The sequence below is a fragment of the Thamnophis sirtalis genome, unplaced genomic scaffold (assembly GCF_051295495.1).
Source record: "Thamnophis sirtalis isolate CommonGarterSnake01/CBP01778 unplaced genomic scaffold, rThaSir2_p1.2 scaffold_4, whole genome shotgun sequence".
Lineage (NCBI taxonomy): Eukaryota > Metazoa > Chordata > Lepidosauria > Squamata > Natricidae > Thamnophis > Thamnophis sirtalis.
The window spans coordinates 89,337,314-89,365,222 of record NW_028261384.1 but is presented as its reverse complement, the minus strand read 5'-3'; the positions used below and the strand labels follow the sequence as shown (position 1 = coordinate 89,365,222).

The 27,909-nt window shown below is 39.3% G+C and overlaps 1 protein-coding gene across 1 annotated transcript; it reads right to left on the bottom strand.

The window, feature by feature from the left end:
• Positions 1-2: 2 nt before the first annotated feature.
• On the bottom strand, positions 3-27,441 carry SH2D4A (SH2 domain containing 4A). The gene is made up of 9 exons (XM_014066879.2): positions 26,967-27,441; positions 16,084-16,243; positions 13,728-13,905; positions 10,113-10,193; positions 7,913-8,036; positions 6,992-7,208; positions 6,001-6,131; positions 3,740-3,960; positions 3-2,768 (listed from the first exon to the last, which is right to left on the bottom strand). Exons 1-9 carry the CDS (start codon positions 27,130-27,132, stop codon positions 2,676-2,678), a joined length of 1,371 nt encoding a protein of 456 aa, XP_013922354.2. The 5' UTR covers positions 27,133-27,441; the 3' UTR covers positions 3-2,675.
• Between the last annotated feature and the right edge of the window lie 468 nt (positions 27,442-27,909).

The following is a 27,909-nucleotide window of genomic DNA, read 5'->3' as shown; positions in this document are numbered from 1 at the left end:
ATTATTTTATCAAGTGCTAGCTAGCAACACATTTCTTTACAAACAATAAAAACCCAGTATAAAAACAATAACCCATCCACCCATCCCAGCAACAACATACAGTCAGATGAACTATTTAATGGGCTCTATCCCACTCTGGGTTCCTCAGACCCATTGATTTTTCTGGACCTTAAAAAAGAGTGTCAGCATGGGAGCCAATATAATTTCTGCGGGGATGATATTCCAATATAATATCTGATTTTAATATACTTGCTAATTCAGCTTGCATTTTTTACATATTTGAACTTTGGAAAATATGCCTCAAAATGGAACTTCAATCAAATAGACACACAGATGAAAATATAAGTATATTTTCCAGATGTATTTAAATATTAAAATCTGCTAATATTGATAGCTAGGAAAATAAGGAATCTTGAGATGTCCAAATTCTGTTTATAAAATGCAAACAGCCTTTGACAATATATTCCTCTGCATCTATTAAAACTGCTTTCCTCTTGGTCTAGCTGAGATTATTTTCAAGTGAAGTGAAGCACAATTAGAATAGACAAGGACTGTGCTTGTTCTGTTGCAAAAACATTTATTTGTAACATTTTCAGAGAAAAGGATAAAACGCTAAGGCATTTGTAATGTTTATTATTTTATGCAGTCGCTCTTTCAATATCCATCTGCCTTACTTGAGCATTTGTTGACTTATTTCTGCTGACTATTTACTATGCCTGTCATACACCAGCTTCTTCAAACAAGGAGACTTTGTCCTGGAAACCTTGAATGCAGAGAAAAGGGAGGAAAAGCATATTGTACCCATGCTTACAAATTTATATTCATCCATGTTAAAACAAAAATGTATCTGATTCTCCCATGCTCTGCCAGTATGCAAAGACTGGTTTTCTAAAGAACTAGGTCATAGACCTGAGAGTGAAGATTTTTGATCCATGCAATGTCTACTATCATTTTTAAAGGAACATATAACAACTCCCTACAAAACAACTCTGACTATCTAACAATGTTGTTTTACAGAGAATACAGTAAGAAAAAAAGTGAACAGTTGGAAGCTCTGATGCACCATTGTTCTATGATGCACTACGGGCATGTTTATACTCATCATTAATTCCTGATGATGAAAAACAATCTTTCAGGGAATTTGAAGCTATGAAGCTTCTTCTAACTACTTCCGCATTTGGAGTTTTCCTCAACAATTTTATTTATTTCATTTTTATTTATTTAAAGGTAAAGGTTCACTAGATATGTGCTAGTCGTTCCTGACTCTAGGGGGCGGTGCTTATCTCCATTTCAAAGCCAAGTAACCAGCGCTGTCCGAAGACATCTCCGTGGTCATGTGGCTGACATGACTAAAATGCTGAAGGCGCACAGAACACTGGTACCTTCCCACCAAAGGTGGTTCCTGTTTTTTCTATTTGCATTTTTACATGCCTTTGAACTGCTGGGTTGGCAGGAACTAGGACAAGTAACGAGAGCTCACTCCGTTACACAGCGCTAGGGATTTGAACTAAAGTAGAATAAAATATGGATTAAAAATATAAGAATGAAGACGTGGCATAAAAGGGTCAGAAGTCTGCTTAAAGGAAATGTCATCAGCCTCTAACTACAAGATGTTCTAGCCAATGTCCCTATATCAAAAGTCCAAACCACAAGATTCAGATAAAGTTCGTTAATGACACGTAGTCCATACCTGTAACAAAAGAAGTAAGACCCCATCTCCTTATAAGGCTTTCTCCTCAAGGTAACCAATAAGAAATGAGTTAAGTGTTTCCGTGTTACGCTGCCTTTGAGAATGTATAAGAACGCGTGCTTTGATAATGAAGGTTGTTCAGAATTTGCAACGTTAGCCTTTTTGCTAACTTTCTGAACCTGGCTGCCTATTAACTTTTTCTGTATCCTGAGAAGTCTAAAGCCTGTCATTTTCTTCAACAGAATCAGCGAACTGCCAATCTTTCTGATAGGCAAACTCAGCGTCTTAGCCACTGAGCCACCACGTCTCTTTATTTATTAATATTAAATGCCACTCATCTTCTGACTTGAGATGACTGAGTAGCTTACAATATAGTAAAGTGTAGAGATATAAAATAATTATAAATGTAAATACAAACCTTTCAAGAATGTATTGAGAGATGTCAAATGTCAGTGCTTAGGAATAGTTCCTTATAACTTCATTTAACAGCAATTCATGCAGTCAGGTTTCAGTTTGAACAAAGAAAGTTCATTAGCACAATTGCCTGTAATGGTAGCTTTATTTTTTTGCTGCTTTCTTTAGGATTTTAATCCCAATTTTTGTTTAATTGAATTTAGTTTTTGTTTATCAAACATGTTTGAATAATAATTTTATGGATAAGGAACTATTGTACTAATTAAAGGGTTTTGGCTCCATGTCAGCAGCTGCCCATTCCATAAACGTTCTCCATATGGTAAATGATTTTCTGAATATCTGTAGGAGATAACCAGGCTAAGCCTGAGGGAGATTGTTGCATCATCAATCTCAAATCCCTTTATGTCCGCAAGAGATCTAAGTCCAACTCACTTTGAATTTCATTCTTATCTACCACCTATTTGCTTTGTCTGTTAGTAGTTCAGATTCTTGTAGAGAGCATTAGCTTGCAATAAACCTTTATATTCATGTGAACTGCCTGTACTTCCTGATTTTCCTGCACTTGACAATATCACTCAAAAAGATTAAGATAATCTGGTAACTGTCCTTGTTGTCCACAGGGGTAATGAAGACGTTCCTTCCCCAATGATGTAATGGGCTCATCCTAAAAAAGAAAGGAACCACAGATAAGAATTCACTTTTCTAAAGTTGTATTCCAAAAGATCTGAACTTCAGTAAAAATAGTATTTTATCTTCGATTAATGACTGTTTAGTTATTTACAACTGGCTTCAAAGCATATTAGGTAGCAAAGCAAATTATATTATTACTTGTTTTTTTTAAAATTAAATTGGAGCTTAATTCTGAAATTGTGAAATAGGTTTAGTGAATTACAAGGGTAAATTGTAAAATAGTGAATCACAAAATAATTCCTGATTTCATCAAGTCATCGCAAGCACTAGCCAATACAGAATCATAGGGCTAGAGAAGACCTTGATTGTCTTCTAGTTCAATTCCTTGCTGAAGGCATGTTTCCTTAAACCTTCCTGGACAAATGTTGTCCTATATTTTCTTGAAAGGCTTCAATAATGGAGCACCCTCAACTCTGAGAGGCAGGCTATTCCAATGATATGTATTTTTCATAGCTCACATTTCCTCACTTTAAAAATTACCATAGAGACTTTTCAAAACAATATTTCAGAACTGACCCTGTAATGCTGTTTACCAAGCACCAGGAATTCATGGAGCTTACTGCAGTTAAGGTAAATTGGCATTTTCTCATTTGCTCAATCATTTGGCGATGGACTTGCTGACAGTTGCTGACAGGTTGCCCTTTTTAGTTTTTCCAGAAAGCTCTCATCTCATTTGATATTGTATAGTATTATGCAAGAGCATTGTATGAATGGATAAGTGATCAGAGGACAGACTAAATAGGCATTTTGCCTTCTAACTTGGAATTGGCCTGTAATTGTGTAATGGAAAGAGACATATTTGATTGAAATGAGTGATGATAATTTCAAACCTGTCTTTTAAAGCAATTTTTAGAATTATATGGGGGTACCCTCCGTTTGTACTGTATACATTCTACAGAAACATCTAATTTTTGTGTAGAATGTGCTGAAAAATAAGAGACTCACCTTGTGAAATTCAACTAGGTCAGCTAATGTTGAATGCTGGAGTTGGTCAACACCAAGGAAACTATATGAATCTCCAGAAGCATCTATCAGAAAATGTTTGCAGCCCTCAGTTGACAAATAGGAGAGAACATAGCCTTTGACTTTTTCACTGACTCGGATGAGAAAGCTTCCAGGTGCCAAACCCTCCAGATGTTCTTCTGCTTTTTTGGTGGTTAAAATACCTGTTCTCAAAACAAAAACAATATAAATAAGGAAGTACCACATGTGTTACATGGGTAACATGTTCTAAAAAGTCTTTCTATCTGATTGATTGTCCAGAGTTTTCATTTGCTTGACCACTTCCCCAGTTAATACTGCATAGTCTGCTTTTTAAAAAATGTGTTCTGCAGAACCTTAGAGTTCCCTAACAGATTAAAAAGCAAAAAAACCAATAACTCACTTTTCTTAAATACAGGAACACCCACACCATTTTTCAAAGATATGGCAAAAAAGGCAGGACTTGTCAGCTGACATTCGGAAGCCCTGTCTACATAGCAGGTGTTTGTGCTTGTGAGGCAGGGGTGAAATGCTCTGAAGTCTGCTATCAGTTTGCTTTGTGCACATGTGTGAAATGCACACTTTGCGCACATGCACACAGCAGGCACCAAGAAATCTTTTCTGAGTCTGCAAAGGTAAGAGGAACAGCAAGGAGGGGGACCGCTGTGCCGCGTAATTTAGATTCACTAGAAAGCAGGGTTTCCTTCTTCCTAGCTAATATAAATTGCGTGGCACAGCTGATCGTCAGAAATCTTTTTAGCATTTTTTACTACCAGTTCGGGTGAACCAGCCTGAAATGGTAGCATTTCACCCCTGTCGTGAGGACTCATTATTCTGCATGTATCCGAGAAGCAGGCAGCAGGGGTTCCAATTTTTTTTACTTCTTTTAAGTTAACAGCCATAGCTAATACAGGTTGGGAAAAAAATTGAAAATCCATGTAAATAATCATTACAAGAACCATTCATTACTGCAAAAAACATGTTGCTCTCATCTTAGTGTACTGAAGATATAGGTCTGATTTTCTCATAGTTTCCCCTTTTCCAAGGCTCATGGCTGATCCTGGGCAAGGAATTCTTAGATTATTTATTGTAAAATTATCATCAATAGAGATAGTTTTTGACCTACAACTGTAAATGTAAATGGGACTGGAAATCTGGTCATAAATTGTTACTAAATAATTTTCAGTCATGACTGAAAATAATTTTCTAGCCTTAATTTTTAATGTTAAATGAACAGTGGTCATTAAGCAAACCCATTCATTTCAAATAAGCAAAAATATTGCAAATATTGTGGCCATGTGACTGCAAAATTCCACAACCAGCCATCAAGCATCTGTTCCATGGCCATTGTAACTTTGAATGGTTGTAAAATGCTGGAAAAACTTTATAGAAATTAATCCTTATGGTATCTTTTGTATCAAAGAGAATATTGTATTGTAGCCATTGACCCATAACTTATAATTAAAATGGCCAAATCAGATTCAGCCGTGAAATATTTTATTGCAGTATTTGTAATAATATAATTGCAACTAATATTGTAATTGTAAATGAGTAATCTGTAACTTTAAACAAGATTGTTTCTTTTTGGAGATCTAGTTTGAAACTTGTTAAACTATTTCTATTGTATTTATTTTTCCTTATTAAAAAAAATAACTGGAATTTTAATATAATTTTACAGGACTTTTCTTCCTGTTTTAAGAATTGGATTTCAGATAAATGTTTGTTCTACAAATCAAAACTTTCTGATTGGCACTGAAACATCCTGGTTTAGCATACTAAATAGGAGAAATTTAATAGAAATGTTCTTTATTTTGTTGAAACTCTTATCCCCTTACATAAATGTGATATTTCTTATTAGTCTGGTAATTCTCTCAATTCTCCTAACTGCAATCTCTTTCTAGCCTTAAAGACAAGAAGAAATGAGGCATGATATTCTTGCATCTAATGGAATTGTTCCATGCTTGCAATATTTAGAATCAAATGAATTGCATTTCCAGATAATTGAGTACAAGTTTTAAACCACTCTGTTGCTCTGTATCGGTGGCAAGGAGAAGGAAAATATATGTCTCTGGGTGTAATATACAGTAAGTCTTCATGTTGGGGAAGATGGTGTTCAATTTAGAAAGAAAGAGTATGTCAATAGACATGTGAATGCTCCATCTTACACTGCTCTCAGGCTGAATTCTATACCTTTTGATTGAGATAAGTCAATGGCTGTACAGTACCGTGAAACCAAGGTGCTATCTGATCCATAGATTTCTCAAACCCAGCTTGGAGATTGATCTGCTCTTCTCTAAACCATCGAACAATACTCTCCTGAGTAGAACTGGAGATAGATCTTTGTAAGCCCTGTTTTCTGCCATAACAAAAGAATAGGTGGTTTAAATATTTAGCTTGATATAAGTTCAGTTCTAATGCAGAAGAAAAAAACACGTTAGGAAATGTGCATTAAAAACCTGCTAATCTTTAGCCTAAAATATATTATTGAAAAATAACATTGTACAGGATTTAAAAAATCATAGAAACCAAAAAAGAAAATTAGAAAACCAAAAAAAAAGATACGGGTATGAAAAGGTTGAAAAGTGAAAACAGTAAAAGTCAAAGAAAGAGAAAAGAAAAAGAAATATATAAAGAAGCAAATTCTGATCTCTTTTGCAGCAGTTCCAAACATGATTATTACCATTTCATTTTAATTTATGCTGATTAGTGTACATTTAAAGTGACAATAAAGTTTTCATTCTATTCTATTCATTTAGAATGAATAGAGGTTTATTGTTCCCAGTCCAATTTCATAGAACAAGAAAAAGAAGAAATATCATATTCAGCATCTTCTTCAGAATCATCTTTGGATGTATATCAGAGGTGGCATTCAGCAGGTTCTGACCAGTTCTGGAGAACCAGTAGCATAAATTTTGAGTAGTTCAGAGAACCAGTAAATATCACCTCTGACTGGCCCCGCCCCCATCTATTCTCTGCCTCCCGAGTCCCAGCTGATCAGAAGGAAATGGGGATTTTGTAATATCCTTCCCCTGGAGTGGGAATTGAGATTTTACAGTATCCTTCCCCTGCCCTGCTAACCAATCCATGCCCACCAAGCCATGCCACGCCCACCAAACCACACCCACAGCACCAGTAACATAAAATTTGAATCCCACCACTTCTGTATATGTCTTTTCAGCAATACAGTGACTCCCCACCCCCCACTAATTTACTCACCTCTCTGGTTTCCCATCAGCTATTTTAGCTATAAGGTTTTTAGGCTTTGGTGGAAGAGGTGGAGGGAGTGGCTTTCTTTGCACCTCTTTCTTTGAGGTTTGAGAAACATTAGCTGCTTTGTCCTTGCGGATGCCCTGTAATGAGAGTCTCTTGTAGTCGTCTCGTGCATTTTTGGCAAGGGAGCGTCGTCTTTCATCTGCTGCTTTGGACCTCCGTACTGAAATTGAGAAGGAACATTGTTACCCAGTCCTTTTTTTCAAGAACCAGAAGTACCTAATTATGAAATCATGCCCATGAGAGGGAGAAAGCCAGAGAGAATAAACTACATGTAAAATTATTCTGGTACATAAATGAACTTCCATAATGAAAGCAGTTTTGGGACAGCAATTCAGAATCAGCTTTGAACTTGCCTATTGTCATGACATTAGCTCAAATCCCGAGTACAGCCAATCTGTTGTATAGAAGAACTGCTTTGTCTCCTTTCTCTTTCCCCTTTCCTTTTTTTCCCTAAAGCACTACAACTCAGCATAGCTTTTGGGAAGTCTATCCTCCATTGATGGAAACCCTCACCTCCCTTCACCTTTCTCTCATCCTAATACTGTTCTCTAAGTTTTGAGGTTGGCAATGAGTGATGAGAACCACATATCAGCTTCACAATGCTTTTAAGGGATTGGGGAATAGAATGTGCAGTGGACACCTTGAGTGGTGGAGATGCCTTCAGTCTGATCAGTGCTACAGCACTGCAACTTGGTATTTGATTTAGTCAACATAGCTCTCCAGATAGGTGGATTCCTTGGAGGGCTAAAAGTGTATAAAATTTGAGGGGAAAGTATTATTCTGTATAGTTGGCCTTGAATATACTTTCTCCATTCAAAATCATAAGTATGGTCATATAAAAGGGCCAATATTAGTGTGCCGCACAAGATTCCTGCCAGTTACGATCTTCTTTGTCCAGTTTTTGAATTGATTCAGAAGGATAGTGTGAAGTTATTTCTTCTTCCATTCTGGTCTCGGTGGTGGTCAACTTCATTGGCATTTCTCTAGTCTGTCAAAGATAGACAACAATTATGGTTTCCTTTAATGTACCAATAATTTTCTTCCATGCTAATAATTCACATTTTGACTTCATAAATAGTTGTGGCATTTAATCCTATAAGAAACATATGTTTTGTATGTTGTCATAACTTGGTGATTTAATGAAAACTTAAATTGCAGATCGAAATTAAGGTTACCAGTTCCTCTATCAGTGATGTGCAGTCAGGGGAGGCAGAGCCTCACCACTCATCATGAAAAGAAAAAAATGTAAAAGGAAAAAGGCTTAGCTAGTTGCTGCCAGAGTCACAGTGGATGACTCTGCTTAGTGCTTAACTGTTTAAAAAAGCCTCTAAAAAGCATCCTCTACAGGAGGAGGCAGGAGAACAGCGTGCCTCATCTAGTTTGACTTTCGGTGTTTAATGATCACTCGAGCAGAGTTAAGCAAGGGTTAAAAGCCTAAAAATTCCTGATGTGGGTGAGGCATGTCGTTCTCCTCCCTCCTCCTGTAGAGGGCGCTTTTTAGAGCCAAGGTGGCGCAGTGGTTAAAAGCAGCACTGCAGGCTACTGCTAGATCAGCAGGTCAGCGGTTCAAATCTCACCGGCTCAGGGTTGACTCAGCCTTCCATCCTTCCGAGGTGGGTAAAATGAGGACCCAGATTGTTGGGGGCAATATGCTGACTCTCTGTAAACCGCTTAGAGAGGCCTGAAAGGCCTATGAAGCGGTATATAAGTCTACTGCTATTGCTATTACTGCTATATTATAGGCTTTTTAAAACAGATAAGCAGAGTGATCCATGGTAAGGCAGCAACTAGCTCAGCCTGACCTCAGCTCTTGCCTTTTTCCTTTTACATCTTTTTTTTTCTTTTCATGATGACAGGCAAGAGCAGAGTTGAAATCCTCTCTGAAACAGCTGGAAAAGGTACGTGTGGGTAGGAGGGAGGGGGAGGAATTCAAACTTCATCCTCCTGCTGCGGGGCCTTGGGCAAAGGCTGGATGGAAGTGCTCTCCCTCCTCAAATGTAGTTTGATTGCAGGCAGAGCCACATTGTCTTTTCAAACCTGTAATCAGTGAAGCTGGGCTGGATCCTTCCGGGGCTGGGGGAAAGTGTGTATGCACCAGTATGGCTCTTTGACTGGCTTCCTGCCTCCTCCTGTAGTCTCCCTGACTCTCTCCAATCCAAGTGTGTGTGTGTGTGTGTGTGTGTGTGTGTGCTTGTTTGAGAGAGAGTTTGTTTTAGTGAGAGAGGGAAGGGGGTAGGAGATATAGTCCAATCCAACATTTGTGTATGTGTGTTTGAGAGGGGGGAGAGAGGGAGGGAGGAGGGGAAGGGAGGAGAAAAAGAAAAAGAAAGAAGGAAACTTATTTCACAAAGGAGAAAAACAAATGCTGTTGCTTTAAATTGGAACTGAGCATGCCTGGCTGTGGAATTCTGGGAGTTGAAGTCCACAAGTCTAAAAAAATTTGTGTCAGTGCCTCACCAGCCATAAACCTCACCGCACGTCACTGTCCTCTATTAACCTGGTACCTCCAAATATATTAATTTGGCCACAATGATTGGAAAGATAGGGATTCATATACAAGACTTTTTGAGGATCACTGGATGAAGGAAGGCTGCTCTGACACCAAGAGTATGATACTCTACAAGCCACTTTAAGAGCCAATGTCTCCATTCAATGATAGCTATTGCTTTTTCTTGTCTGAGCTGAAAAAGCCTAGCAGATAGTGTATGTTAATCAATAATACTAGAAATTAGTATTGTGTTTGAAAAAATGTGATTGCTGATTCAAATATATCTGTCTTCCCTAATTGGACCTTAGATGTTTTGCCAAGAAAATGTACCAAGAGAGTCGCTATTTAAAATCTCTTTTTCACAGCCCGTCACAATTTTGGCAACACCATTTGTTGCCCATTTCCATCACAGACAATAAACTAATAAGATCATCTGGAAATGAAAGTTTGAGTATTTACATGAGTGCATGCTGGGTTATTTTTTAACTGCATTTGAATTTGATTGCTTACAGAAAATGGCATGAACGTGAAGACAAAAGTTATATATGCCCATAGAGATCTGTTTTGTTTCCTTACCTGCTGAAAATTAGATTTGCTTGAATTAGAGCAATAGTCTACCAATATCTGCTCCACATCTCTTAGTTTAGTCACAGGAGCCTAGATCAATGAGATAGGAATAAAGGAATGGCAATCTTCTTGTATTTATTTCCAGTTTATCATAGAGATGTGAAAAAAGAGAAAGAACTCACCATCATCTTGATTATTTTCCATACTTTTAGCATTAACATAAATAGACAATGATGGCCACAAGCTTTATGAGTCAATATTCTTTCTAATTCTTTTCAATAAATGGGTTTTCAGTGAAATTACTTTCAGCAACAGTCCCATTTTAACAGGATTTTTTGTTGATTGAAAATACCTTTGAACTGAAGAACCTTTGGAACAAAATTATAGTGGGAGATTTTCTTCAGTTCTGTTTATTGACTTCAGCAAAATATTTCCCAACCATTCCTCCAACTTATTTACACTTTGCCCTACCCAAATATTTTTATGTGTTTCTTATCAAGTCACAGATGGAGTATTCTCAAAAATGTAGAACCTGATCTGTTGTGAAATAGCCTTTCATTCCTCTTCTATTTTGACTACAGGCAGTGGAGGGAGAGATTTTCCATTTGCTTCCTCCACCCATCTACTTTTTACTGTTCACTTTCACAACTGTAACCACCCACAGTTTTTATTTTGGAATTGACATCATTGAGGAGATGTAGCTGCAAAATAAGGCCTAATTGGTTACACAAATAGAAAGCTAATGAAACCTGGAGTCAGCAGGAAGGGATGATTAAAACTGGGCTCAGATTCTACTTGGAAATATATTACCCACACAAACCAACTTGCAATCTAACACAACTGTGGAGGCATGCAGGCAATTTGCAGACTTGAAATGCATATAATTATTGAAAACAGGTGCTAATATACTAATGCTAAAATACATGTGACTAGAGACCACATTATATATACAGTATATATCAAATTTGGGGGGGGGAGATCCAATGGTGCTTCAGAAATGCAAGAGAGTAAAATCCTTTGGTAGATCCTGCTTGATTCAAATGCCTCCCTACTTGGCAATTCATTGCATAGTTTTGAGCCAATTACTATCTCTCAGGCTCATCCCTAACAGAATTTTGTGAAACGGAGAAGAGAACTTATACGCTGCCCTGAATTCTTTGCAATATAGGTAAGCTAAAAAAGACAAGAAATAAATTAATATCTAAGTATTCAAAAGCAAACCACTCATATTCACCCAGAATAAAAGAAGTAACATTGCATGTAATATGCTAATGTTAAATTTGCAAACCTCATTTCTGATCACTTTTGGGACTAGTTCATTAACTACTACTAAGCTATTAGAGACCTTCATATCGACAAATTTGAAAATGCTGCTTGAACCTGACTTCAATCCTGAATGAAAGACAATTTTAAGCATAATCTTAAAAATTTAAAGAAACTGAAATAAATAAAGGTAAATGTTTCCCGCTCCAGTCATATCCGATTCTACAGAGTAGGGCTCATCTCTGTTTCTTAGCCGAGGGAGCAAGTGTTGTCCAAAGATACTTCTGTGCATATGTGGCCAGCATAATTATATGCCAAGGGGCAAAGAACATTGTCACGTTCCCATTGAAATGGTAACTATCTACTTGCATTTGCATGCTTTTAATTTGCTAGGTGGGCAGGAGCTGGGGTAAGAAAAAGAGCTCCTCCCTCTCTCCCTTCCTCCCTCCCTTCCTCCCTCTCTGTCTCTCTCTCAACAAAACTCAACAAGAACAAAGAAATGAGCTTGCTTCACCATTCTTATGACCATAAGTGAAGTAAGTTCTAAGAAAAACTCTCCCCTGTGCTCAGTTACTCTTATTCTTGTTGCTCGCTTTCCCAGTTTAGCCTACAGCCTTGGGATCACCTGGAAAGGATCATTCTAGTTACTAAAAAGACCCGACTGTAGTTAGCTTTTTAAAAATCAGCTCTGGCTAGTTAGACATTGCCAGCTTTTTTGACTACAGAAAGGATCATGGAAACATTTTGCACTGTCAGATGCTGTTAAGATACTATTCTTCTCAATATTGAGTTATTATGTTCCTTAAGAACTTACTGTACAGTAAACTTAGTTTGCAGTTTGTGACAGCAAAATACCAAAAAAATGTAACACATTTAAAATAAAGGGTTGTTGTTTTTTTTTAAAGTTTGCAGGATTCCTCTATTTTATACTCCCTGTTGATAAACCATTGTGGTTATAACCATTATAAAGCTGCATAAGGCTCACTAACAGCTTCTTTCCAGCGTTTGCTTCCAGTTCTTGATTACCTTCTTTAATCAGCGAAGGGAATAAATGGCCTTGTTTTCCTCTTATCTACCAGTCCAGGTGACCTAGGAACTAGCCTCCTTGGCAAATATGCCTTTGTTTTAACCATTAACATATAGGTAGATTAGTTAGTGATTTCACTGAAAATCTACTCTTGACAAATTCCTGCTTTTATCTAAAAGGTAACCTGTCTACTCTAAACTCTAAAGAATTACTATTCAATATAAGTAAAAATAAGTAATAAAAATGCTTGAAAGAAAGACTGTATCTAATTTTATGTATTAAATGGTTCTAGGATAGAGGAGAAAAATAACAGTAATGAGGGAAATGTTCCTCCCCAATTATTTTAGCCCCCCTTTTAGTACAATCTGGTGCAGCCATGAGGTGGGGGTGGAAGTAAAACTAAAATACAGGGATGTAGTACCTATAGTCTCAATCTTGCAGGTCCATTCAAAAATATCCTTTTCATTGCAAATGTTGGAACAGATTTAATATTCAAATAATTCTGCTGAGCAATGATTTTGGGAAATTAGTTTAGTCCCCCCCCAAAAAAAAAATTAAGCTCAATAAAATGGACTGGTTATCTTGAAGGCTTTGCATGACAATCTTACTCTTCTGACCCAATTAAGTATAGAAGGTAAAAGTTCCACTTGCACATATGTGCTAGTCGTTCCCAACACTAGGGGGAATGCTCATCTCCATTTCAAAGCCAAAGAGCCAGCACTGTCCAAAGATGTCTCCATGGTCATGTGGTGGCTGGCATAACTAATTGCAAAAGGCGCATGGAACACAGTTACCTTCCCCCAAAGGCTGTCCCTATTTTGCTACTTTCATTTTTACATGCTTTTAAACTGCTAGGTTAGCAGAAGCTGGGACAAGTAACGGGAGCTCACTCTGTTACGCAGCGCTAGGGATTCAAACCACCAAACTGCTGACCTTTTTGATCAACAAGCTCAGCATTTTAGCTACTGAGCCACCGTGTCCCATCAATTAAGTATACAGTGCAAATAAAACCATTTTATGTCATTCATTGGCATATAAATTAAAATTATTATTTTCAGAATGCATAATATTACACTTGCTGCAGCAATTTTTGTTACAACTGTGTCATCTATAATGGGAGGAGGCATAGGTTGAGCATTATGGCACAAATAGGCTTTTTAGGTTTGCAGCTACTGTTAACAAGCAAGTTAACCTTCATTAGTGTTGATTCACTTGAATGCTCACTGAAAGTTCAAGTAACTCATAAAAGCATTATTCACTAGATTCACCAATGGAATTCTTTCCCTCTCAGCTAGCTTTCATTTTAATGTTTGAAAGGTAAGAAACAACATTACCTGGCTACATTCTAGATTTCTGCGATTTCCAACAGCTGGTGTGTTTTCCACTCTTTTTGGTACAGCTCTTTGGACAAATTCTTTATTGTCTCGCAGTATTTCAAATCCAGGTTGGGGCTCTGATAGAAACTGTGGAGGAGATGATACTGAACTCTCTGTAGCTTTTTCCATTGGTGTTCTTATATAAAATAAGAAAAAAATAATTTTTCAAGGAAACAGAAGCTTTTTCAAACAATTTTGTTTTTTACCTGCATATGCAGTAAATACAGGAAGCTATAATAGGAGTTAAAGTAAAAAAAAAGGCAGCTATATCTCTACCTTCATAACCTAAATCTGGATGTTACATAGTACTGTAGTGATTCACTGGTAGGCTGGTTCTTAAATTATCCAAGACACATAAATCATTGCTAATATTTTCCCACATTTAGATTATATGAAAGATTCATATCAATATAACTGAAATTGCTTGTTTCTTTCCTTTCTCCTCTCTGATCAGTGGCACTTCTCTGATATAGAAACTATTGATAGCCTTGCTACAAAAATTATAGAATTGGATATTGGAGAAAAAAACTGAATGTCCTCTTCCCCCAGCATCTGCATTTGGACTGAAATGTCAATCACTAGCAGCTGCCTAATTGCAGTTATGAAGACTAATGGGAGAGTTCTAACACAGAACTTCTGCCTGCCTCAAGGACTTGTCAACAACCCTGCCCACTAAATAATGAACTCCAATTTTATTTAATCACACATAGGTTTATTCTTCCTGTCCTGAATGTTTCATAGCTGAAACTAAGGATGAATGGTGCCCTCTTGTCTTCCTTCTTTCATTCCACATTCTTTAAGGTTCTTGTCAGTCTGCTGTGTAGAGACTTCATTTAACTTATAAAATTCTACCCTACAAGCTATTTCCTCTGTTCTTCATCCGATCTTGCAGCACTTAAGAGGAAAGAAATAGTCATATGCAAATGATATGTTGACTTTAGTTCAGCATTTGATACGATAATTCCTCAGCATTTAGGAGATAAACTGGGTCTTTTAGGCTTCAATACTCCTTTCTGCAACTAGTTTCTTGATTTTGCTCACTGTTAGGCCCCAGTATGTGTGAGTTGGGATTAATATTTTAACACCGTGTTCTTGAGCACAGGTTCTCTTCAGAAATGTGTTCTAAGTCTGCTATTATTCACCCTGTTGACCCACAACTGTTGTGCAAGATTTGCTACCAACCATATTGTGAAGTATGCAGATGATACAACAGCCGTGGGCCTTATTCAAGATGATAATGAGGGTGATTACAGGGAGGAGATAGAGAGTTTGATAGTATAATAAAAACAGTCTGGTTTTACATGTAAGAAAAAACAAAATAGATCATTTTTGATTTCAAAAAAGGCAGGCACAGCCATACACCTCACAATATTAACAATTCAAATGTGGAGGTGGTTAGTAATATCAAGTTTCTAAGTGTGCAGCTGTCGAGCAGGTTGACTTTGTTGCTCAACAGTGAGACATTGGTAAAGCAGGCATAGCAGTGTCTGCATTTTCTGCATCATATGAAAAGAGCACATCTTCCTTTCACTATCCTTACCACTTTCCATAGAGGGACAATTGAAAGCATCCTGTCATATCATATATATTGTGTGTATGTGCATTAAACATCTGTCTGAACACTTACTCTCCTATTCTTTTCAGTATTGATGTGTAATTGGAAACTATTATGGGGTAGTAATCCCATAATTGGACAGATCACCAGATAAAGGAATTAAAGAAACACAAGGGAAATTGCCCCAAACATTCTTCAAGCTGACTGATACTTTATGTTTAATTGATGTTTGCAAATGTAAAAATGGGCTAACAAAAGACTTTGCCTTTTTTTTTTTGAAAGACTTTAAAAAGTTTTATAGGATTATATACATGAAGACCGGTATAGTTTCTTACCTAAAATTAAAAGATAATATAAGAGTAATTTTGAATATAAATGAATATTTACAATAATGTAGGGATAAACAGGTAACATTAATTTTTCTGTATACAAAAAAAGCTTTTGACAATTTGAACTGGACCTTTATATTTAAAATAGTGGAAAAGGTGAAATTTGGATTGGGCTTTATAAGGTCTAAAATCCATCTATACATTCCAGAAAGTTTGAATCATGGTGAATGGAAATTTTACAAAACCAATTGAAATCCAGACGGGAACAAGACAGGGGTATGCTTTATGCTCTTTATTGTTTAGTTTAGAGTTTGAAGTGTTAAATAGAGTTATTAGACAGGATACCAGAGCAAAAGGACTACAAATTAAATTCCTTTTAATGACAGATTTGATGTATTTGTTTTCAGTTTTGGAAGACTGTACTACTAACCTTATTGCCTCTACTTCCTGAAGTGACTGTTGTTTCACTCTTTCAGCAAGAATCTCACTACACAGAAGGTCATATGGTTTATCCAGTATGTGTTCTCCCATTATCCATACCCAAATATCACCATCTGCACCAAGCTTCCACTGCACAGATTTTCTATGGTCTGCAAGATAACAATATAACTGTTTTAACATCAATGAAATTATGAGTAATCTGCTGTATATTCAGTTTGGCAGGTTCCTCTACCATCCATGTCTACTTCCATCTGGTTGACTCTTTAATGGAATGGCAAAGTGGCCTCCAATATTTAACAAGCTCAAATGAATTTAGAAATTATATAAATTCATAAGGAATTTAGCCTTTCCATTAAAAAAAAGTCAAAAGGAGATCCAATATTTTTGTATATCAGGGAAATCTATTCAGAGACTTTTGAGATTGATGATATAATAAACAAAGCCAAAATACATGAACTAAAAAATAACTGTAGTAATTTCATCCAGACAGAAACTTTGTTTTAGTCATTAACCAATAAAATTACAGGATCAGATCTGGGTCAGTCACTGAGATCAGAAGTTTGTCTTCCGAGCTTTCAGATGTGCTGGAGCCCAGCTTGGAAGACAAAATCTTTAATCCCAGTGACCAACCCAGATCGGATCCTGCAACCCGATCTTGGAACATGTACATTCACCTTCATTCGTAATAAAACAATACTGTTTTTCAAACAGTAAAATAAACAATACGAAACTGTCCTGTAACAATAAGAACTATTAGCAACCAATTGTGAGCAAAGCTTTCATATAATAAATTTAACTTCATCCATACACCTGTTGCTGCCTGTATTGATATGGGCTAGTAAGTTGATTAATTCATGTTCCAAACTGAACACTGGATATAAAATAATGGTAGGGTGAATCAGAGATCAAACCACTGTGTTGCCTTTGCATGTAGATGCATTCTAAATTCCAAAGATACCATATGGACCCTAAGCTGATAGTTCTGCTCTTGTCTTCATTTGCCTATTTATTACAATATTTGTTTCTAATTTAATTATGGTTGAGAAAGAAAATTTTCATTCTAATAGTTGCATTTTTGGACCTTGAGGACGTTCTGTAAATCTTGTTTCTAAAGGATAGCACACCACATACTTTACTAAATATCCATTGTCCCATTTCCTCCATTCTTAAACACTGATATTTATTTTATTTTTTAATTTATTTTTATTTTGTCATCTATGAATTAGATAATAGATATAAGTAGAGACCTGATTATGAATACATGAAATGAATATGAATACAAGAAAATATTAGGACAGGGATGGTAAGACGCTGGTGTACTTACACATACCTCTTAAAGATCTCTTAGGAATGGGTGAGGTTGATCTAATGTTATTATTACATACATACACATAAATACATGTATGTGTATGTGTGTATTTACTGTATACACTGTAAACACACAGGGAGGGAGGGAAGGAGGGAGAGAGAGTGAGTGAGAGAGAGAGAGTTGGTAACTTACCTGATACGCCTCTTCTAATAAGGTGGAGATAGCATCCATGCATGGGTTGACACTGTCCGTGCTCTGATTGGACTGAGTCTGATTACTAATTAATTAACCACTATATAACCTGCCTCCAGGAGTGGTACCACCCAGTTTCCGGTGAAGAAAAAAAGACAGACTCCACTTGTTATCCAAACAAGATCAAATTTAGTGATTCATAGAAAAGGTAGACAAAAGAACATTGTCAACCTGGCGAGATAAACTTCTCAGAACCAAAAAACAGCCCCATAGAAACAAGGAACAGTCAAATCCTGGGCTGGGGCTGGATGCTATCTCCACCTTATTAGAAGAGGCGTATCAGGTAAGTTACCAATGCCCTTCTCAATAAGGGTGGAGATAGCATCCATGCATGGGACATACCCAAGGGTGGGCAATTGACTGTTCCAAAACTGACCCGCCCAACCGAGCAGCCTGCAGAACTCATCTGCCAAAGGACGCGTCTGCAGATGCGAACTTATCAAGCTTATAATTGTGGATGAAAGGGGACGGAGAAATCCACGTAGCAGCTTTGCAAATTTCCTCCAGGGAAGCCTGTGTCACCCACACCATCATAGTGGCAGCTCTCCTTGTAGAATGGGCCGTTACCCCTGCTGGCACCCTCTCCTGGCATGAGTCATACGCTGCTGCTATGCAATGTCTGATGCACCTGCCGATAGTAGCCACCTTTTTGTCTAAGGGAAGAAGACTGGAACGAAATAAAAAGGGCTTCTGATTGTCTGGTTTCTGCCGTTTGCTCAATGCAAATTTGCAGCGCCCGAAGCACATCTAACTTGTGCCATTGGTGTTCCAATTCGTGTCTGGGAGAAAAATCTGGTAACACTACCTCCTGTGAGCGGTGGAACCAGGAACCAACCTTCAGCATAAAAGAGAGATCCAGTCTAAGGACCACCCTGTCTACATGGAACCTACAGAGGTCCTCCCACACTGACAAAGCATGCAGTTCAGATATACGTCTTGCTGATGTCACTGCCACCAGGAATGTTACCTTGCAGGTAAGGAATTGTAAGGACACCTCCTAAAGGGGCTCAAAGGGTGGATCTATCAGAGCTTCCAGGACCTTTGCCAGATCCCAGGTTGGATATCTATGCACTGCAGGTGGTCTTAGATTAACCACACCTTTAAGGAATATCCGCACATTGGGATGATGTGACAGCAATTGTCCCCCATCCCAGATGAGTACGGTGCTCAATGCAGCCACATTTCTCCTAAGAGTGCTAGGTGCTAACCCCTTCTCCAGACCATCCTGGAGAAATTCCAGGACCTGAGGGATGGTGGAATTAACCAGTGAAATGTGTTTGGCCGCACACCGAGAATTTTTTTCCCAGGTGGTATTGTAGATGTGGACCATTGATGGTCTCCTGGACACTTGTATGGTGATGACCCTCTCTGAGAGACTGCTTTCCCTCAGCGTGAGATGCTCAACTGCCAAACAGTCAATTGCAGCCACTAGGGGTCCGGGTGTTCCAGTGACCCTGGTTCGGGACAACCTTGTGAATCCTCCAAGGTCTCTCCACGGACAGTGACTGCAGGTCGGCAAACCAAGGGCGTCTCAGCCAGTGTGGTGCCAAAAGGATTACCTCCCCCCTGACACAGATGAGCCTGCGGATGACTCTGGGGAGGAGAGGGACCGGGGGAAAGGCATAGAGGAGACCCTTGGGCCAGGGGCTGCAAAGGGCATCCACTCCTTCCACTCCAGGCGTGTTGAACCATGTGAAAAACCTCAGGAGCTGGGCATTGGCTGGGGTGGCAAACAGGTCTACAATCGGGAGTCTGTAATGCTGCGTGATCTCCTGAAAAGACAAGGATGCAGTCGCCATTCGACTTGGTCAACTGTAGCTCTGCTAAGCCAATCCGCGATGCCAGAAATATGTTCCGCTGAAATGGACAAGAGATTATCCTCTGCCCAGGAGACCAAAACATCGGCCTCTGACATAAGACCACCAGACCTCGTTCCCCCTGGCTGTTAATGTGGGCCTTAGCTACCATATTATCAGTCAGAATAAGGACATGCTGCCCCAAGATGGAGTCCTGAAATTTCAACAGGGCCAACCTGATGGCCCGCAGTTACAACCAGTTAATGCTCTTCTCTCCCTCCTCCTGGGTCTATTGCTTTGTGCCATTTGTGTTCCCATATGGGCACCCCAACCATACAGGCTAGCATCTGTGCTAACCGTCACTTTTTCGAGACTCCTAAAATGACACCCCCTCTCAATGGCCGGTGACTTCCACCAGTAGAGAGAGTGGCGAATCTTCTGTGGTAAAGATACTTTAGCCAAGGAAACATTGCGGTTAGACTTCTGGTAGGGGAGGAGGAACCATTGTAATTCCCTTGTATGTAATCTAGCCCAGGGCATAATGGATATAGTAGAGACCATTTTCCCCAATCGCTTGGAAAGTGTAGTCAGGGGCACCCAGTGACTGCGTAACACCTCTGTGACCATCTGCTTGAGGCTATTAAGGCGATCCTCTGAAAGGAAGACCTGACCTGCCTCAGTATCTACCCAAGTCCTCAAATGTAGAATACGAGTTGTGGGTGTAAAATGGCTCTTAGCTTCATTGATGGAAAACCCATGAGCCCTTAACACATTCAACATGAGATGGAGATCATCCACAGCCCTGTCCCTAAAGGTTGACTGTACCAATATGTCATCTAAATAAACAAATGTAATTCTCATCAGTTAAAGAGCTTTCCAAAGGGGGGGGTTGCACTCTGCAAACCTCCAAAAAATGGCCCGTTTTTCACAAAAACGGCCCTATTTTTGTCAAATAAATGGCATGAATAGCCTTGGGGGGCTTGCAAAGTGCTCCTGGGGTGTGGGGGACCAAAAAAGAGCAAAAACGGTCTGTTTTTTTTGCAAAACCGGGCCTGTTTTCTGTTTTAAAAATTGCATGCATAGCCTTATGGAGGCTTATAGAGTGCTGCTGGGGACTGGGGGGGCAAACAATGGCCCATTTTTGCTTGTTTCTGCCCTCCCCAGCCCCCAGGAGCACTCTGAAAGCCTTCATAAGGCTATTCACGGCCATTTTGGTGAAGGGACGGGGCTTCGGGAGGCAAAAAATGCTGTATTTTATGTATAAGGCGCACTCAGATTTTTAGCCTCTTTTTTGAGGAAAAAAGGTGCATCTTATACTCCAAAAATATGGTAACCATGACTTCTGCAGTACTACTGTATTATAATACATTTCATTATTTGAGTATAATGGTATTTTTACAATATTGATTTGAGATTAACACTTTAATAATTTAGCCATTTAGCCATTTAGATGGCTTAAGCCTTTAGAGATACAAGTTTATAGTAGTATTGTTCGATCGGGTGAATGGATGACGCAGACTCAGGCTGCAGCCCATTAGAAGCTTTGAGGAACTTCTCCCGGTGGTAGCACTTGGCATGATCTGCTGAATGAGGAGGAATTGATCAACCCATGTTTGCCAATCTCCTGGCCCCATCCTAGATAGGGCTTCTTTAGCGGATTACACCATTCTCTCTGCCTGTCCATTACTGGCTGGATGGAATGGAGCGACCAGGGCATGCCTGATTCCCTGCGAAGCTAAGTAAGTCTCAAATTGCATGGCCGTAAATTGGGGCCCATTGTCAGAGACTAGGACATCGTGGAGAAAAGTCTCTGTAGTGCCTTGATGACCGCTTCTGCCATGGTAGTGGCCATGAGGACTATATCTAACCATTTCAAGTAGGCGTCCACTGCTACCATTAATACTTGGCCATGAATGGGGCTGGCAAAGTCAATATGCACCCTAGACCAGGTTGACTGAGGTCAGTCCCACTCCTTAGAGGGCACCTCTGGGGGAGCTGGTCTGGACTCCTGACACAGTGTGCAGGTAGCCACCCATTCCTCAATCTCCCTATCGATGTTAGGCCACCACATGTAACTCCTGGCCAAAGATTCCATCTGGACAATTTCTGGATGCCCTACATGCAAGACCTCTAATACTGCAACCAACAGTTTGGTTGGAACAATGAGCCGGTCCCGTCCCCCCACAGTAGCAGTCTTTTCACCATGGCAAATGTGGCAGCTTCAGCTCTGTCTCAGGTCCATTTCGTCTTTTTGCTGAGGAGCTAGTGCAAAGGCTCAGCAACCGTGGCTTTCTGTTTGAGAAAGACACTGTAGAAGTTAAGGAGTCAGAAAAACACCTGGAGCTTGGTCTGATTGCAAGGTGTAGGGGCATCCTGGATTGCCTTAATTTTTTTGTTTTTGCGGAGAATTCCAGAGCTGTCGATCAGGTACCATAGAAATTCGACCCTAGGACCATTAATTTGACATTTTTCTCTTTTGAGGCGAAGGCCTTTTTCGCTAATTCTGGTCAAAACAGTCCTAAGACTTTTGAAAAGTTGTGCCTTATTTGTAGCTGATACCAAAATGTCATCAAAATAAGGGACGACTCCTGGTATCTCCTGCAAAAGCCATTCCATGATGCTTTGAAACAGTCCGGGGGCAATACTAATACCGAATTGTAGCCAGGTGCATTTAAAGGCGCCCCTATGCATCACAATGGTTTGGGCCTCCACCATGTTGCCATCTACAGGCAAATGCTGGTATGCCTGCACCATATCTAATTTAGCAAACACCTTTCCCAGGCCAAGGGAATGTAGTAGGTCCTGTACAATGGGCACAGGATAAGAGCTTTGTTGTAAAGCTTTGTTTATTGTGCACTTGTAGTCCATGCAGATGTGGACAAACTTGTCAGACTTGACCGGGGTCACTGCAGGGGTCTCCCAGCATGCGTTATCAACCGGCTCTCGAATTCCCTGGCCAATTAATTTGTCCAGTTCAAGATCAATTTTAGGGCAGAGGGACTTTCCTGGGTTTTAGCCTAATAGGGTCTATGTTGGGGTCCAAATTAAAAGAGATTAGAGCTCCCACATACTTATCTAGACCGGTGCCAAAGACGTTCTCGAACTCCTTAAGGAGCTCCTCAGTGCTTTCGTCGCAAACAGCATTGATTCCTTCACTTCCAGGTCCAGGGATTCAAATCAGTCCAAGCTTAGGAGGCTCTGCAGGGCTCTGCCGACCACTGTCACAGGAGGCAGTCCGTCAAAGGACTTGAATTGCACTCGGAAAGTGCCTTGGCCCAGACCCCGGATTTGGTTTCCCTGGTAGTCGCTCAGGCATAGGTCTGGAACCCTCAGCTTGTGCCTCCTCAAGTTGCAGACAGCCTTCTTAAGCATAGCCCAGGACATAATCATCAATGATGACTCTGTATCAATCTCCATGGAGCATGGCGATCCCTCAAGGAGGATAGGGACTTTCAGCTTTTTGGCCCGCGGAGTGCGTGCTTGACTGATGGTAGTCTGGAAGGTTGTGCTGAGTTCTACTCCTGGCTGCTTTGGCCGTGGCTGCCATGTCCCTTGTCTTGGCGGTCTCGGGCATGCAGGTTGACCTTTCGGTTGTTTGGGTGGTTCAGGGAATTCACTCCTGCAGACCCTGGTGATGTGTCCCTTTCATTCACAGCACTGGCAGATGGCATCCCAGAAGTGGCAAGCCGATCTCTGGAAATTGCCTCCACAGCCAGCACAAAGCAGGAAATGGGTTTCGAATTTCTGCGCCGATTCTTTGCGATCAGTGCGCATGCAATAGATGTCGTCCTTGCTGTCTGAAACTTCTGGCTCCATAGTCTTGCGATGCACTCCCGCAGTTTTGTGCGCACTCTTTGGGCTGCTTTGCCTATGTAGCATTTCCATCAAATTGGTTGAAGACTCGGTAGCCCTGGCTTCGCTCCAGGCTGGATTGACTCGCTGGATTGTATTTTGCTCTTTTTGGTGCCTAGTTGCCTTCCAATCCCACCTTTGTCGCCAGTGTTAGATCGGGTGAATGGATGAGGCAGATTCAGACTTCAGCAACAAACAGCTCTTTATTAAATGACAACTATGTACAATCCAGCAAAGACTCTGTCTGGCAGCAGCCCTTTTATAGGGAGCTGTCAGACTCTTCGACCAATCAGATTTGAATACTGTTCCCACCGGAACAGAGGACCTTGGTGGAAATTCCCATACTGTTTGTCAGTATGAAACAAGTATTAAATTTTGCATCCAAAGATAAATGTGACTTTAATAAGCAACTGCAAAATACAACAAATTATTTGTTACTAAAGTCTCTACTGTATTATTATTACTTATTATTATTGTACATATTAAAGATTTTAATATATTAAAATATTTAATATATACAAACAATAATTAGTAATAATACAGTACAGTACAATAAGGGTTTTTGCATATAGTAAAATGTTGTTTATTTCAAGGTATTTCCAATGTTTATTATAGTAATATATGACTTGTCTGTCTTGAATATTATTGATTAAGTTGCATACCAAATTTAATATTTTGTAATAATTTTTTTAAAAGATTCTTTTTTTTTTATGAATATGGTCCATACTTCTCCCCATTATTGTATTTTTATACTGCTTTTTATTTGTTCTATCATCTTTAAATAGGGCTTTATAGATATGTGCGCTGGAAGATGTTTTTTATTTTATATAAGCACTTTGAATTATGTCTTTTTTATTATCCTTCCACTGTTTTTAAGATCAGATTTTATACTTCTAGGAATTTATAAATACATAAATCACAGTACATTCTGATCTTCACTGAACAATTCTTGCTGTGCCTTCTATTTATTGAATCTGAATGGGCCTTGTCTGCATATGTAATTACATGTCTCCAACACTGAAGACTTTTGAAAAAAAGCTTAACGGTGCAATTATTGAAAATAGTTGTTATTATTTTCCTTATATAATTCCATGATTTTGTCCAATTATAATTATATCTAATTAGTACAATTTATTCTATCTTGCTTGTGAGCCTTGTTGGGCTTCCTAATGCTGACATAAATTATTCTTCCAAGAAATGGAAATTATATTGTATAAAAATATAATAAAAATATAATTTATATAATATCAATATATTTCAGACATGGGTAATGACATTGCAGTCATAACTCCTAGTTCCACCTCTAGTTAAAGAGACCCAAAAGTAATAGAAATTACAGTATGGGTTGCTCGTTAAAATGAGCAAAACATATAGAGATAACATCTAATTAAACATTTAGGCAGTTGCTGGTCATGGAAAATACTATTATCCAAACCCTCAATTATCTTAACTGTTATTTCAAAGCCATCTGCAAAACATCTTCATGAAATTAGATAGAGAGAAATCCCTCTATCATAACCAATGGGTATCTTACGGGAAGAAGATTTAAATAGTCCTGTTTTATATCACAAATTCCATGTTTTGTGATACATAAAACTGGTCAATGAGCTCAATAAAGTACATTCATTTTGACCATCATAACTTGTTTTTTAAAAAGTCTCCTGTGAAAATGGATGCCCCCAGCGGCCACCACCTCCCTGCTCCCCATTCCATACACTGCCACTGTCGCCCCCCCAGCCTCTTCATTCCAGTGGCAGGGGAGGTAGTAGGAGATATGAAAATGGGAAGCCCCCGGTTCAAGTTTGCTTGCTTGCCCATCCAGCTCTTCCTCCTGCTACCCACGGTAAGTGGCGACGTGGTTGCTATGAGTGGACAGAGGCAACTTGGTGATGGTGAGCTGGCAGCAGTGAAGTGGATGCACTGAGTTTTCCTGGATCCATTTTCCTTTCCTTGCCATCTTATTTCATATAATGTGGCTGCCAACTATTATTTTGTTTAAAAGTACTTTATGTAGAATTAGCATGTTTCATCATTAAGAAAAATCTATGTGGTCACTAAGCGCCTACAACAACTTCATGGCGCATAAACACTTAAAAGATACCAGCAGCATATCACCCTCTATGTTTTGCATCTATTTTTAGCCTGCAGAAACATCTCCTGATCCTCTGCAAAAGAATGAAACACAAGGGCAATTCTTTGTTCACCATGAGACTTTAATTTCTGAAACCTCTACAAGGAAGTCTGAATGCAGTTTCTATTCATCTTTACTTCTGAACAGTGAGAAATAGAAATAAAAATAACTGTAACACCCTAAGATTCTGCAGTGATAAAATTCCCTCTAACTCCAACTTCCATATTCCACTGAAAAGAGTAACATATTCCACACTATAAACAGGGGGGGGGAGGGCATTTACATTTGATTTTCTAGGCCAGGAAAGTGACTTCTAAAGTGACTCACTGTCACCTCTGTTATTTGTACTTTGGAGCGGAAAAGGCTGGCGTAATAAGCAGGAATGAAAAGTAAATAATTTTGGCTGATCCCAACTCTACCGTAAGGATTGGGTGCAAAGCAATAAGCTACTTATTTTTTATTGCCTGTTTTTTAATATGCATCATGTAGCTTCAATCACACTGTGGGCTTCAAAAAATTTTACTAACGATTCTGTGGGCATGGCATGACTTGGTGGGCGTGGCTTGGTGGGCATGGCAGGGGAAGGTTACTGCAAAATCCCCATTTCCCCCCCCAATCAGTTGGGATTCGGGAGGCAGAAAATAGATGGGGGTGGGGCCAGCCAGAGGTGGTATTTAGCCATTCTCCAAACTACTCAAAATTTCCACTACCAGTTCTCCAGAACGTATCAGAACCTGCTGAATACCACCTCTGCCTTGCAGCCATCCCAATGGGATCCTTTTCCTGTTGATTGTGGCTACAATCAACAACCTGATTGTTGAAAAAAAATGCTTGGTTGCAACATATGTGACATAATATCATACCACAATCAGTGGGATTGGTTCCCAGGAAGCCTCACCACATTGCAAATACTCCTTATCTTCACCTATTCCGTTCCACAAAAACTTCAAATGTGCATGTACATTTATGGAATGGAAGGGCAATGCTAGCAATTTACAATATTTCATTTCCTTTTCCTGTGGAATAATGCTGCGGGGGTTGTGGTTTTTTTTTATTGCACCAGAAGTAGCTCAGGTGGAGAGCTCCCTATTCTTTCTGTGGGGTCCTCTTGGCCAGCTGAACTGGCTTATTGTATTCTCAATGTCCTGCAGCAAGAAGGAGTAATGGTAATTGACAGGTTTGCTTCAAAGTGTTTGAGAGGGATGAGTCCTGGACAAAGTGCCACGTGGATAGATGTTCCCTACGAGGAAACTATGAAAAAGTCTTCCTGTCAAATTTGCTTAACCGCTGGTCATTCTGATCTTTGGCTCACTTCATACTTAAAATTTAGGAAAAAGACTCACTTTTCTAATCAGTTGGTTATTCAGATTAAATTTTTAATGATTTGTGTAAAAGCACACATCATCTAAAGCTACAGAATATTGCTTTTTCATTCAATAACACCATCAAAACTTATCCTATGGCAAACTTGGAAGTCAAAGTGCGATAAAATTCTGGACAAGAAATAAGAAAGAAAATGGTCATACACTGACCTTTGTTCAGTGCTGGCTTTGGGATGGTAGCTACTGCTTCTCTTTCTTTCCACCTTCTGACCTGCTCCTGCCTCATCTTGAAGAACAATATCTGCTTTTGCTCTTCGCTGAGCTCAGCCAGGAGCTCTGGGTCCACATACATGTCGGACAGGATCTGCTTCAGCATGGCTGGAGAAAGCCTCCTGGCATGAATCAGTGCTGGCCCTGTGTGTGTGAGTCACGTCACTCTCCGCCACTTGTCCAGACACACATGAAGGGCTGTGGAAGGAGAGGCACAAATCTACCCTCACCCTAGAAAAGCAGCAGGAATGCAGGGTTTCCACATGGCAATTACAGCCTTAATGTCTGCAGCCCTATTTTAAGTCAGACTTCCTGCAACGGTGGAGAAAAAAACTAAATAACAACCTGTGAAAAACCAGGAACTGCATTTCACAGATAGTCTCCAGGATTAAGGAGAGTTTAATCAGAACAGAAAGAAGGAGGGGAGAAGACTGCCTTAATCTGATACCACGTCAAACCACTCCCAGCACAACTAAAGTTGCAGGTGTGGCTATCTTCTCTCTGACTCAGCAACCAGAAAGTTAATGTACCAGTCACCGAGAAATGAACTCTCACCCTCAATTTAAGAGAAGGAGCTCTGATAACAAACAAAGAAGAGAATGCCTATGTAATAGCAGCAAAGGAAGGGAAAAGAAATGCGATGCCTTCCTTGTCTGTTTTCTTAGCATTTCCTGGATGGTGAAATAACTGGTACCAATTAAAGATTCTGGTCTTTAGTATCACTAGGCATTAGGGTATCTGAGAATTATATAAACCATAACATTTGTAAAATTATAAATTTTACTAAAATCTATAAATTATAAATCAATCAGCTAATGTATTATATTCTAAGGTGGGGAGAGAAAGCTAAAGTCAGGACTGAAAACATTCAGTGGTTTCAATG